Genomic DNA, 13,341 nt, shown 5'->3' on the forward strand with positions numbered 1-13,341 from the left:
CACTGTTCCCATTTTATTAGGCTGATTTTATTTGTTATTTTTTAAACCTAAAATCCCATTTTTTTTTTTTTTTTTTTTTTAAAAATCTTTTATCTATGTTTTTTTTCCCTGGCCGTAATATCGGGGCTATCATCGGAACACGAGAAAAGCTCAACTTATATTAAAAGTTGGCTTGCATGGGACATAACCCTCGAAGGAGCCGTTCACAAAGACGCCCCTATCGGAGTCAAATATGCAAATCATCATATAATGTTCCTACTAAAACTTTTTTCAACAATCACTTCTCAAAGTGATCATCAGTGGTTGGTTATCATAAACACACTATGTCCCTACTGACCAACCTGTACAAGAAATCTCGTTACTAATGTAGTTTAAGAACAAAATTGATACAAAATTAAGAGTACGGAGACTAAATGAAGTTATTAGTGGCACGAAAGCGATATAGGCGTTCAATATGAAAGAAACGGAAGAAATGGAAGAAAGGCAGGGAAAATGGGCACAGCTTGAACACTTTACATGTCAGCCATTGGAAAAGCAGTGATATCACACATTTTTTTGGGGGTGTGTTCAATGTTTGTGGTTCCATTCTTGGTCAATAAATAGTCTCCCACACAACAGGGGTTTGCACATAATACCATAATAATGGAGTCAGGGGTTGGATCATCAGGGGTTGGATCATCAGGGGTTGGATCATCAGGCACCACAATATGCACCAATGGCGCCTTCCATGCCACTGCCAAACCCGCCCTTCTCATGCTTCTGGTTCAGTCGGTGTTCGCAGGCGTCAACGTTCTCTACAAATTGGCTGTCAACGATGGAATGAATCTGATGATCATGATCGCTTTTCGTTTCGTGTTCGCTTCCCTTTTCATGCTTCCCCTTGCCTTCTTTCTCGAAAGGTTTTTTCTTTTCGTCTACATTGAGTTTTCCCTTTAAAATAAGGAGACATTTTCGTATCATTATGTGTCCGTTCTAATTTAAATTTCTAACAGGAATAAACGCCCGAAGATGACATGCTCCATACTCTTCTATGGATTTCTTTGTGGATTATTTGGGTACGTAAGCTAAATTAATAAAAATACTCGTTACAATTAGTTTTACATGCAAATATTTTTATTAGAATATGTACGGGAACAAAAATGAATAAGGAGTGCAATTTATTTGGACAGAGGGACGTTGAGTCAAAACTTATACGTACAGAGTTTGGCAATGACGTCGGCAACATTTGTTTCGGCCATGCAGAATCTCTCTCCGGCTATTACCTTCCTTCTCGCCCTCTCCTTCGGGTAACAATATCCACATCTCTTATGCCCAACATAAACAAATAAACTTAAATTTTGGTTGTTTAGTTTGAGTTAGGAGTATAGACGAGTTAGAGTTGAATTCAGTTGATTATTCGAATCAATTAAACAGGGTCTATTATTCAATCCAATCCAATCAATCGCCTCATTGTTTATTTTAAAAACTTTTAATTATTTACCTTAATAACTAAAATTTTATTAAACTTCATATTTCAATATTCATAAGCAATTAGAATGTTTGAGTCGTAGGTGAAGGTGAAAATTGAAGAAATAAACCCTAACATATAACATATGTTAAATTTTACTTTGGATCGAGTTGAACTGATCCAAAAACTCTAATTCGCCAACCAAACCAAAACCCAACTCCAAAACGAAAAAAAAAAAAAAAGTCAACTCGACTTTTAGAATTTAGATTAGACAGCTCGAGTCGTTTAGATTATTGGGTCATTTGAATGGTATATTTAATCGTTCCTAAACACTAAAAGAGCTACTATCAAAATTTCTTATTGTATTTTATATCAAATTTTCATGAATGTACACTTTTTTTTTTTAATTTTTTTTTCTTATTGTATTTTTTTTATTTATAAATTTATGATAATTTAGAATTAAAATTTATAAATAAAAAAAGAAAAAAAAGATTTATGAGCATGTATGTATGATGATGATGTATCACAATCACTTTATTAAAATAATAATAATAATAATAATAATAATAAAAAGTTAAAAAGGAGGACCATATGTTTACTTGGAAGTCCTTCTACTTTGGGGTAACCCATCAAAACCCTTTTTTGGAAAATGAGAGAAAAACTTCAATTTGATTACGAGTGATGTAAAATCTACTAACCTTTTAATATTGGAAAAAGAGAAGAAGAAAAAAAAGTAGCTTTAGATACATGAGGTGTTTGATTTACAGTCAGAGATGGCTATCTAAAAGTAATGGACACCCGAGAATAAGATGTCAAAATATAAAATAATATTATGTTTGATTATACTTGATAATGCTGATAAATTTCTTCAAATTCTAAGAATTTTTATATTAGTTAATCGTTTCGTTAATGAATTTGATATGAACATAAATGTGTTGCAATACTATTAAAATTATATTTTTTATTGCAATTTAGTAATTTTATTTTGAGATAAGATGAAAATTCAAACTATTTTAACAATTAATCAGTTAATTAATTAAGGTTAAGGTGTACTGACATGTGTAGGATGGAAAAGTTGGAGACGAGGAGCAAGGAAGGTGTGGCCAAGGTGGCAGGAACCTTAGTGGGGATTGGTGGGGCCATGTTTCTTACTTTCTACAAAGGCATCCAGATCAGCATTTGGTCAACCCACGTGGACCTTCTCCGTGGAGGACACTTGGCACATCTTCCTCAAAATTCTCACCACTCCCACAATTTTGTGCTTGGAAGTCTGCTGGCTCTCGCCAGCTGCCTCTCTTACTCTTTCTGGCTCATCCTTCAGGTTACCATTGTTGATGCTTCTTTATTCTATAGTGTTGTATATAATATGAACCAAAAATTGAATTTGAGTACAGCTAAGTGGATGACACATAAAATATTAATCTCAGACGTAGTCGACTACTATTGAATAGATCTTATATGTAAGATTTGATTTTGGTGGCAGACAAAAATGACGAAAATATATCCATGTCAATACTCAAGCACCGCGTTGATGTGTGTGATGGGAGCAATTCAGGGGTTGGCAATATCAATTTGTGTCGAGAGGGATTGGAAGCAATGGAAATTGGGTTGGAATATCAGGCTTCTCACCGTTGCATTTGCCGTAATTTATTAATTTTTAAGCCTTTTAAACATTTAGATATGATCCTTTGGTTCATTTAATAATACGACATACATATAATGGATTTGGATGCAGGGGATCGTGGCGTCGGGAGCCATGGTGACGCTGATGGCGTGGTGCGTACGTATGAGAGGGCCATTGTATGTGTCTATTTTCAGCCCTCTTATGCTTCTCCTGGTAGCTATTGCTGGATCCCTGTGCCTCCAAGAAAGCTTGCACCTTGGCAGGTACCTTCAAAATTTTGCAATTTAATCATTTAGTCTTCTAAATACAACAATTATTAACGAAAATTTTGTTGAGCTTTGTAGTGTGATTGGAGCAGTGCTGATTGTGTGTGGTTTATACATGGTGTTGTGGGGCAAAAGCAGAGAGATGAACAACATACTTCCATTGAAAGACGTTGAGGTTACCACTCCAAAGCCTCAAAATGAAAGTCAAATTTATGATATCAAGAACAACACAAGCATTACCACTTGATTAAAGTTTTGATATATCATATACTATCATGTTTGAAGTTTTTATGCTTAAGGTTCTATCTGTTTTGAAGATGCTCTATTTTGATCACTAGAAACTTGTTTTAGTATAAGCCGTTCATGTATATGTGTTGCTAGCCACGCATATCAAGTTTAATATAAAGTTTGGAAACAAAGATCACAGTTAGTTCAGTTAGTTTACATTATGACATCTGATCAAAACTTCTTTATGTCAAAATGATGATATCGGTTAATCTCATCGACTAAAGAATTCCTACGGCCATTGAAGGTTGAGCCGGCTGTAATGAGCATGATACCAAACATCCAAAATGTTAGAATACTCTACATTTTTTGCATAAAGCACTTGACAAAATCATGATCTAAAACGTCATTTAAGGTGCCGTTCTGCCAAGTTTGCTACACGAACTCGAGCATATAGCCCATTTACACGCTTTTTCGTATCACTGGTGGGAGCTTGATGAAATTTCTAGTCTATGATTACATCATGAAAATGTTGTAAACAAATGAAAACATCAAATATTCAAGGCTACAAAAGTGACCGTTACCCAACGGCAGCTCCCAATCTGGGGTATATCCATGGCATCTCTGGATGCTTGGTTGTCTGATTCACCAATCTTAGGAGCATTCTTGAACAGAAGATGGTGTGTCATCGACATAGATAATTGACTGACAAGACACCACAGCAGAGAAGGTTGAGAAAACAAAAAGGGACAATAAATAAATAAAGTAAATTTATATAGAAAAGTGAGATTCTTTCGGATGAGAAGAAAGTTGACGTGTAAAATACCAGATCTTCAAATAGTTCAGCAAAGAAGCATAAAACAGGTCCTAAGCTTACAAACTTGCTCCTTTGAACGAGTAAAAGTGAGGATCCTGTCTGGCATCATAGAAACGGCACGAAGTAGTCCGGAGTATATTAAGCGATGGTAGATATAACATCATCTGCATCGACTTTAAGCTGAAAGGAATTTTTTATAAAAATGTCAGGCATATTGACAAGAGGGTTGTACTAGCAACGAGACAATCATTAAAACATAACATACCAGCTTCAGATGATTCATCAAAGCACCATGCAGTAGGTTTCTCAGCTTCTCACAAGCATCTACCATGTGACCTGAGCGGATCAATTCATCTATTTTGCACCATAAGTTCTGAACGGCATTGTAGGGGAAACAAACAGAGGATGGTCTTTTTCTGTTAATTATGTCTGTGGGTGGCTGCAGAAAGTTGGAATAAGTTTCAGTATGTGGCCCAGAAAATCTAAAATTCAGTAGAAAATGTTCAAAATTGAAGAGAGATTTCATCTACGTACCATCACAATTTATAAACTTAGTTCGTGTTGGCTAATTGTTAAAATCATGCATTTTCTTTTTTAGTTTTGGAGAGAGATTTTTCTTATTCCTGAAAATGACCCAATAATGGGTACATATAATACAAGAGAAATTCCAACTAAGGAAATTAATTATAAAAGGCAAATATATCTAAAAAATAATTAAGAGATAAATGTACAAATCAACATAAGTGTTTCACGCAAGGTACATCGTTAAACAACTGTTCTTTGATGAGTTTTATCAAAGAATATTTCTCAACATGGAGCTCAAATAATAAGTGAAAGAGATTTCGTTAGCTCAATGGGACTTTCAATCATGCGGATAGATAAAAGAGATTCAATTTGTCAACTAAGTGATCAATAGAATTTCAAGATATAAAAGCCAATACATAATTTACCATTGATGCAAATGATTCCATGCATTCAAGCAACAGATGTGTAGCCTCTGTATATCGCCCATAATCAACATATAAACGGAACAATGATGCTGGATTTGCTTCTTCACAAGTCATCCCCCATGTCTTTGCCCTTCGACCATCCTGTCATATATTTGTTGGATGAATTGTAGTACATCGGTATAGAAATTAAAATATCATATCCGGGTAAACTACTGAAAAATTATATCCAGAGCAAAATTGCATATGGTAGGTTAAACAATGAGACTAGAAGAAGCGCAATCATAGTCTACTAGCTACAGAATTGTCCATCACAATATACAATTGATATAAATGAGCATTCTTTCACTTCACAGAGAGAACTATGCCGATTCGTTTCCATATCAGAACCCCATAATAAGAGGAGTTTTGCTATGTAGTTCCAGGTTTCATCCATGCAAGGAAAGCATTTCAAAATGAGGCTACAGAGAAGTCGTCACGTACAGATATGCAAACAAAATAGGGAGTAGTAACGACATGAATTTCTCATAAATCCACTTGACTTTGGAAAGAAATAAAATTATTGTATATTTTCTAACTGATAAATCAAATACAACATTTTTTTTATAGAGAAGAAAGACCATCAACCAATAAGAAAAATAAATATTACAAATATAAAAACTAAATATCGCGTAATACACATCTATCTAATAGTACGAAAATCTCATGTTTGCAACCTTCCATTTGTTGTCTTTGTTAGAACTTAGGGAATCTCTCAAATCATATTTTCTTTGACTGCTTTTTTTTCTCAAGCTTGTAGGTACCAATTGTTCTCAGTTTTCAACTTGTGGTGGGTTTTCTCTTCAACAATGGCTAAAAACATGCAGATTTTTGTTGGGTACATGTTCTTACTTTTATACACATGAAGATTATAATTAGTAAAAGGGTATTTACATCTATGCCAATACAGAGCATGAAAAGAAAATCAAATACATAAAATTCTTCCAATTTTGTTACAAGTTTCTCTATCCCATCGTTTTGACAGTCTCTCTCTACATGATATTAATTTGAATTGGAATCTTTTCATATTTCCTTTGGTTCAGTTTTTGTCTTCTTTTGCTTTGCAATCAACTTCTCTTTTTGTTTCACTCTCGGAGTTATTTTTTAGTATTAGTCTCTTTTTGTACGTTAATCTTTCTCTAATGAGTACCAATTATCTCCTAGTGATTTCAATACCAAGATGATAAAAGAAAACGCTAAAATTTCATCCAGTCAAAATGAATTAAATATAAAATCACTGACAAAAATAGGTAAAAACCTTAAACATCAGAACCAGCCAAAGAGGCAATTCCATCTGAGATTCCGTTCGAAGAAGTGTTTCAGCAACAATAATAGGCAATCTAGCGTTGAAACCTTTATATTTTTCCTGCAAATTGAAGATATGAATTATTAAGATAGAGAAAATAATAAGTATAAATGCAGAGAAGAAAAAAATGACAAAACAGAAGCAGGAACAATAAACAACATGAATTGTACAAGAAAAAATAAAACGATTCCAGCATCTGCTGCTTAGTTTCCTTAATAAGCGACTGAATAAACTATAGACCTTTAGTCTTTACCAAAAAAGAGTATATATATACATATAGTGAAAATGCATCAATAAATTGTTTGAGCTGTTAATGAACCTGTATATCTAGTGTTAATCTCTTCCTTCTTTCTTTTCCTTTATAGCTAATAATCTATTCTACTTCGCTCTTGTGAAATAGAATTTAATAACAACTTGCTGGTAAAAGATTTCCTCCTAATTTACTATCTAAACATCATTTTCCTGTATTTTTCCTGTCTCGTAAAATTCAAAGTTGCAATTGAATCATACACCAAGGACCTTTTTTTAAAAAAAAAAACACGAAACAGTGTATATACCAGGCCAAATATTACCCTGAAGACCAATTAAGATTTAAAAAAAAAAAAAAAAAAATCAGATGACAGAAGTATCAGGGAATATCTTAAGCTGCATTCATGACATAATATGAAGGTACGTACAAGATAAAGTTCCAGAGTCTCCCAATGGCCATTTCCACTGAGATGCTGACTACTAGGAAGCACATCAAGTGAACCATGAACGTCATTTTGCTCATTTGGGGATACCAATAGAAGACTACTTATTCTGGGATCATTCCTGAAGTCACACAAAAGCCCAAAATGAATTGGATACAAGTTAACAATTAAGTTTCTTACTTGTGGAACTAACAAGCAATAGGAAACATTAACTGAAACGATTTGACTCATAAAATGACGTTTGGCTTACCGAACCCCAGATGAACTTAATCTACTAGGACAGCATTTCAATGCCATGGCAGAGAAAACTCTTTCCAACTCCCTGAGTCAACAAAGTTCAAGATTTGCAATTCTCAGCAGAATCAATAGATTTATGTTGTAATGCAATTAGAGCATAAAAGATCAATACCTCTTTAATGCTGAATCTCTCCACAATTTTATAACAACAATAAATGCCATATCATAAAAATTGTTCTGGACCAGAAGATCAACCAACTCTGAAGGGGCCTCATGAATCCCTGACAAACGGCAGTCTGCAAAACATTTAAGTAAATGCAATCTACAAATAGGTGCTTTAGTATATTAGATAGATTTAAAAGCTAAAGTTTCTAAACGAAGTTTTTATAATAATTTCTCATCCTGCTTCAAGGAAAGCATAAAACAGAATAATACATATCCTTACCAGTGAATGGCCATTTGATATTTGCTAATGAAAGGAGATACTCTGATGAGGTTAGCACAAATTCATTTTCCAGTTGCTTCATATCAATATAAGAATTCCGCTTCTGAGGCTTTGTGTCATCTCTGGCAACTATTCCAAAAAAAAGAAGCCATATTTTCAAACAAAACAGAAAAGAAGAATGAATGGATAACTAGATAAATATTTTCAATTGACACAATGAAAAATAAATACCATTCAGATCCAGAAAAAAGAAAGAGAAAATTAGAAAATCGGGAAATGGAAAAATGCACTAGGGAAATAAAAGAATTCATCAAGTAAGGCATTACTTACACTGTTCATCAACAGTTCTTTTAGCTTTCTTACTTGGGTAGTGCTTACTCTGGATGGCATCTCTTTCAACCGGGGGTTCAATCCACGCAAAATTAGGATGAACAAGATGCAACGCATTGATAGCAGCAGAAAGGCCATTCAATCGTTCAAGCAGCAACGAGGAACTTAACTGGTTATCTCCTAGAGTTCCTTCCATTCTCAAACGAGCTGAATAAAGGTACATATAACTTGCTGCTTTTTGCCAATTATGTCGGCATATTTCAAAAGCATACAGTAACTTATACAAGCTTGGCTTTGATAAGAGATCAGAACGTTCAGCCTGCATTGTGATAAAGAAACCCTAGACATGAGTTGACAAGAAATAAAGCAACTTACTCAAGCTAATAAGATAAATAACATTGGCGACGAACATGCAAACTTCAAGCTTTACAGCTAAATACCTTCCATACAAGCTCCTGCTCCACCTTCTCTGCTAATCCAATGAATGGTAATTCACCACAACAAAGAATCTGTACAATTAACATAAAGAGATTCATTTACGCAGAGAAGAATGAAGGAAAATTTCTTGTTACTTCAGGAACATAATAGAAGATAACTATAACTATTGAACTACTAGTTAGTAAATATTAAAGAAAGTATAAAAGATTGAAAGAGAATTATAGAAACTAATAAATACCAAAAAGAAAACACTAAAACAGCAGAAAACATTGTCATTTGGAGGAAATAGAGATCGTGTTCTTTATAGTCAATACCCATGGTGGACCATTGGGTTACTATAGATCAATTTATGTTATTTGAAGGCTGCACATGGACATACCATATGATAATTTGTACTTGAATCACAATCATATGAAGATTAAGTGTTTCTTAGATGCTGATAGGACAAGATCCAAGGTAAACAAAAGACCCACATCAAGATACCTTATCTTTGTTGGAGTTAATTTAGTTTCATGGAAGAGCAAGAATCAAATTGTGATCCCACCATCAAGTGCCAAATTAGAATACAACTCTATAGCACAATCTGTATGTGAAAATAATGTGGGTGCCATAGCCTCTTAACTAACGCTTCAGTTTTGTAGTTCCAACTAACCTGAGGTGTAAAAACGAGCTTGCCCTTCATATTACATCCAATCAAATATTTTATGAACAAACTAAACATATTAAAATTGATTATCACGTTCATGAGAAAATATAAGGTCTGGTATCTGCCAAATATGTGAGACTGAAGAGCAATGGGGGATATTTTATGAAAGCTTAAAATAAAGTTCAAATAGATTAACTACGTAACAAGTTGAGCTGATGAACATATATGCTTCAATGTGAGGGGGGAGTATTGAAGCAGTCAGCAGATCTTCCACGCAATATTTCTTCCAAACCCGAACCATTCCGACGAGGGAGAAAATCTTAAACCACTAACATAAACACCTATTCAAACATTTATCAGATGTAAAACTGCACACCTAACAGGAAGAGATAATCCATTCACACTGTCACCAAAAGTTCTACATGGGCAAGAATAAGGAGCAACAAAACCATGTGTGTTTCTAAAGAAGAGAACATTTTTTTTTTTTCTTTTTAACATAAAAGACCAACTTTCATTGAGAAAAAAAAAATAAGAAGAAAGAATATAAGGGTATATAAAAAAACAAAGCCCACGAAAGAGAGCACGTGATCATAAGAATTTTGTCAAGAATTTTGTCCAGACAATTCCAATCCACGTGATCATAAGCCTTTTCAAAATCAATTTTAAAGATGAGCTCTTCCTTGAGCCTCGATAGTTGAGGGAAGAACGTTTCTCAATCTATTATTTAGAACTTATTCTAGAATCTTGTAAACGCTTATGATGGATCTAAAATCATTTACGTTCGTTGCCTTAGTTTTTTTTTTTAAGGATAAGACAAACAAAAGTTTCGTTCCAAGTATCACTATCCCCTTGAAGAACTCCTTCAAAAACCTAACAAGGTCATCATTGGCAATATCCCAGTTTTCCTCGAAGAAGACCATGGAAAACTGTTAGACCAGGAGACTTAATCCCGTCACAGCCAAAGACCACATTTCTAATTTCATTCAAAGAAAAAGGGGCCACCAACTCCGCATCCTCAAGATCAGAAACAGGACACCAATCAATATCTTCAACAAAGGGCTTGGGAGACATGATTGGGTCATAGAGTTTCGTGAAAAATGATAGAATCTCCTCTTCCACTTCTCTTTCCCCTTTGACCTTCACACCTCTTTCATTCTCAAGAGACCCAATGGAATTCTTGCTTTTTCTACCATTAGTCGTCCTGTAAAACAAAGTTGTGTGATAATCCCCCTCTTAAGCCGGTCTCACTTTGGACTTTTGCCTCCAGCTACAATTCTCTTTTCTAATCAATTTTGCAAACTCCACCAAGCTGACCTCATCCATCCAAAGCTCTTCACCCATTGAGATCCCTTTTCCATCAGCCCTCCACACAAATCTGCCACCACAGCCAGCAACTCTTTAGGGCGGAGAAGGCATAACATCCAACACAGTCGCTCAGTCTCGTGTTCGAGCCAACTTTCTGTTTTGTCAGAAGGTTCAAACACCAAGTGTGAATTGTATGGACCTAGAACTCCCCTTCACAAGAATGACTATCTATCAATGACGCTCCGGTTGGCCTTTACAAATAGCCCCTGCCATGTTGCTACAAAACAGTTTTAAGGATGGAGCCTGCCAACACTTGCACTCTGTTTTCATTGATATCTTACCATTTGCACTCTGTTTTCCTCTCCACAACTATACCGGCCTCAAAGTTAAAAACAACCTCATACTCCGCCAGCAAATCCCCTACCACACCTTTTTATCTGACCAAACTTTTTCCCTTTCTTGCACTGGAGGGGATTCAATGACTTAATCTCTCCTACCTCCAATTTCCTTTTGGAGTCAGAGTTGGAAGAAACCCAGAGAACTCTCCCTTCAACTTTCCCCAAACATTACCCCCTCCCCTTGAGGGACGAATAAAGAAGCTCTTCTCAAAAAGGATCCCAAGAAAGAAGGCAGAATCAACCACATGCATTAGAAAGAACTTGAAAAAAGATAATCGCTGAATTTAGTTTCCTTCTCCAAAAACCAAAGGGGTTAATTGTCTTCAAGATCAAACCTAAACAGTCAATCACCCGAGTTAAAGTCCCAAAATCCAGTTCCAATCTCCCTTTCATACCCCCACTGTTCTCTTCTACCACTGACTTTCTTCCGCAACCACCCTTACGGATAAAAAACATAACGCTTAATTTTAACCCTCTTCCTCCTTTCCACAGTAAGCTCACATTAATAGAGAGAAGGGAGAGGATTTTCTCTCTCTAAAAAACTGTCTTGACGCAAGAAGAGGACAAAGGTTGGGGAGAGACATAATTAAAGGTGCCGGAAACCTAAATGAAACGTGGGAAACATAGTTGAATTATTCTTAAACACAACAGATCTGCACTGAGTACAATGAAAATGAAAGGAGAGCTCGAGAAGAATCAGGTATTGTCAATTAATATTCCGTGATGAAGGATAATTAGTTAAGCATAGCTACTGGCAGACATAGTCATTCATAATTAGTTTGTTTTAGATAAATAAAATAAATACAAGTTGTTGTAGATCTTCAGGTTGGGATCAAATTCTATTTGGTGGGCTTTTGATTCATGCGTTTAGCTATTTTAAATGCTCTCTTTCCTATGCAAGTTGTTGCTCATGCATAATTTTTCATTTCATCCATGGATATTAGTTTCCTCTACAAGATGATAAAATAAAAAAAAAGGAATTATCACCATGGCAGATGAAGTCACCCGGCCAAGCAAGATAACATCTGAAATATGACTTCTTTGTTTTGATTAACTCAAGCCATAGTATCAATTATACTTAAATAAAGGTAATAGGCAACGAACCTTAATGGCATCACATTCATAAAGAACGATTATGAAACGCCTTAAGCAGATATATTGGCTCTCCTCATCTGGATTTGAAATGATTGCACAATATGCATCATAGAATTGATGTAGATCTAAAGAAAACTTGAAGATATTTGCCCAAAGCCGTCCTTGGATAGAAATGGCAGATTCATTGGAAGGAAGTCTACCACAATTATCGTTTGGACTTACAGCTTCTTCCACTAACTCAAGCGCAGCAAGAGCAAACTCAAAAGCTCCTTTGCTGATATTATACTGCTCAAACAATTGCATTGCCCACTGATAGTAATGGAACCTCCATGTGATACTAGATAAACAACCAGCTGAAAAAAAGTGGGGGTGGGACGGATGAATAAATACACAAGACCAAATCAGCTGTTCCATAACAAGCTTTTAAAAGTATTTCACTTTCTCTGAACTTACTAAGCTCAAAAGAAGATAATCCCACTTCGGGAGGCAAACTCTGCAAAGCCTGGGAAGATCTGTTTCCAGACGAAGCTCTACATAGAACAATCACAAGGACAGTGAGATCACCTTGTGAAATAAATGAATATACAAATTTCATAGTTTACAAAAAGGTAAGCAAATAAGAGTATATTGATTTTCTTTTCATTTTTTATTTACATTTTCAAGTTGAAATCAGTGGGATTAAATTCTATGGATCACAAATGAGGTTCTATAAGACACATCGCTGGCTTGAAATAAAGAAGTACTCAACAATAAAATGGCAAACCATGTGATGCAATTCCTTGAGGAGGATAACAACCATGGGCACGTAATTGTGCATGGAAATTAATTAAAACCAACATAGAATTCTTAGCTACATATAATACCTGAAGAAACTGCATATAGCTTCGTGAACCTTCCTCTCTTTCATCATTCCGTGCAACTTATAATGTGCTTGAGCAAGTTGACAACAACCAAGCAGGTGATGCATTATACACCATCCACCATCCACATCTTGCATACATTGTGACGTCTTCTCATTCTGTGATTGAGCCTTCACTACACTGAGCAGGTACTTTTTTTTTTGGGGGGGGGGGGGGGGGGGGGG

General features: G+C 35.3%; 2 protein-coding genes across 5 annotated transcripts in view; one reads left to right on the forward strand and one right to left on the reverse strand.

Moving 5' to 3' along the window:
- The first annotated feature begins 672 nt into the window (after positions 1-672).
- Positions 673-3,800, forward strand: LOC111435648 (WAT1-related protein At1g25270-like). Of its 2 annotated transcripts, none has more exons than XM_023073089.1 (7): positions 673-899; positions 993-1,055; positions 1,170-1,286; positions 2,513-2,768; positions 2,931-3,089; positions 3,183-3,334; positions 3,416-3,800. In XM_023073089.1, exons 1-7 carry the CDS (start codon positions 754-756, stop codon positions 3,582-3,584), a joined length of 1,062 nt encoding a protein of 353 aa, XP_022928857.1. In that variant the 5' UTR covers positions 673-753; the 3' UTR covers positions 3,585-3,800. The 2 variants fall into 2 exon arrangements, with proteins under 2 accessions (XP_022928857.1, XP_022928858.1); XM_023073090.1 differs by having other exon boundaries at positions 2,931-3,054; positions 3,416-3,600.
- A 110-nt stretch (positions 3,801-3,910) lies between these two features.
- LOC111435647 (nuclear pore complex protein NUP160) overlaps positions 3,911-13,341 on the reverse strand; it is a 30,927-nt gene continuing 21,496 nt past the window's right edge. Inside the window, exons 15-28 of one of the 3 annotated variants that reach the window (XR_002709103.1) lie at positions 13,121-13,308; positions 12,711-12,787; positions 12,267-12,610; positions 8,816-8,884; positions 8,376-8,694; positions 8,046-8,174; positions 7,773-7,881; positions 7,614-7,685; positions 7,349-7,484; positions 6,624-6,731; positions 5,330-5,470; positions 4,645-4,818; positions 4,389-4,559; positions 3,911-4,267 (exon numbers count right to left, since the gene is read on the reverse strand). Coding sequence is in view for 1 of the 3 variants with exons in the window: in XM_023073088.1 (XP_022928856.1) it covers positions 4,518-4,559; positions 4,645-4,818; positions 5,330-5,470; positions 6,624-6,731; positions 7,349-7,484; positions 7,614-7,685; positions 7,773-7,896; positions 8,046-8,174; positions 8,376-8,694; positions 8,816-8,884; positions 12,267-12,610; positions 12,711-12,787; positions 13,121-13,308 (1,923 nt within the window). In the remaining 2 variants the exon portion in view is untranslated. Of the gene's footprint in view, positions 4,268-4,325; positions 4,560-4,644; positions 4,819-5,329; positions 5,471-6,623; positions 6,732-7,348; positions 7,485-7,613; positions 7,686-7,772; positions 7,897-8,045; positions 8,175-8,375; positions 8,695-8,815; positions 8,885-12,266; positions 12,611-12,710; positions 12,788-13,120; positions 13,309-13,341 lie in introns of those variants that run through there. The other 2 variants (XR_002709102.1, XM_023073088.1) reach the window with 2 other exon arrangements.

This window comes from Cucurbita moschata, unplaced genomic scaffold, assembly GCF_002738365.1.
Source record: "Cucurbita moschata cultivar Rifu unplaced genomic scaffold, Cmos_1.0 Cmo_Scf00050, whole genome shotgun sequence".
NCBI classification, from domain to species: domain Eukaryota; kingdom Viridiplantae; phylum Streptophyta; class Magnoliopsida; order Cucurbitales; family Cucurbitaceae; genus Cucurbita; species Cucurbita moschata.

Bases quoted from the DNA above. Each gene is read 5' to 3' on its own strand.
- LOC111435648 (XM_023073089.1), top strand. From the start codon at position 754: ATGCTTCTGGTTCAGTCGGTGTTCGCAGGCGTCAACGTTCTCTACAAA. The intron at 1,056-1,169 runs GTACGTAAGCTA...TTATTTGGACAG, and splicing joins TTTCTTTGTGGATTATTTGG to AGGGACGTTGAGTCAAAACT. The intron at 2,769-2,930 runs GTTACCATTGTT...TTTTGGTGGCAG, and splicing joins CTTTCTGGCTCATCCTTCAG to ACAAAAATGACGAAAATATA.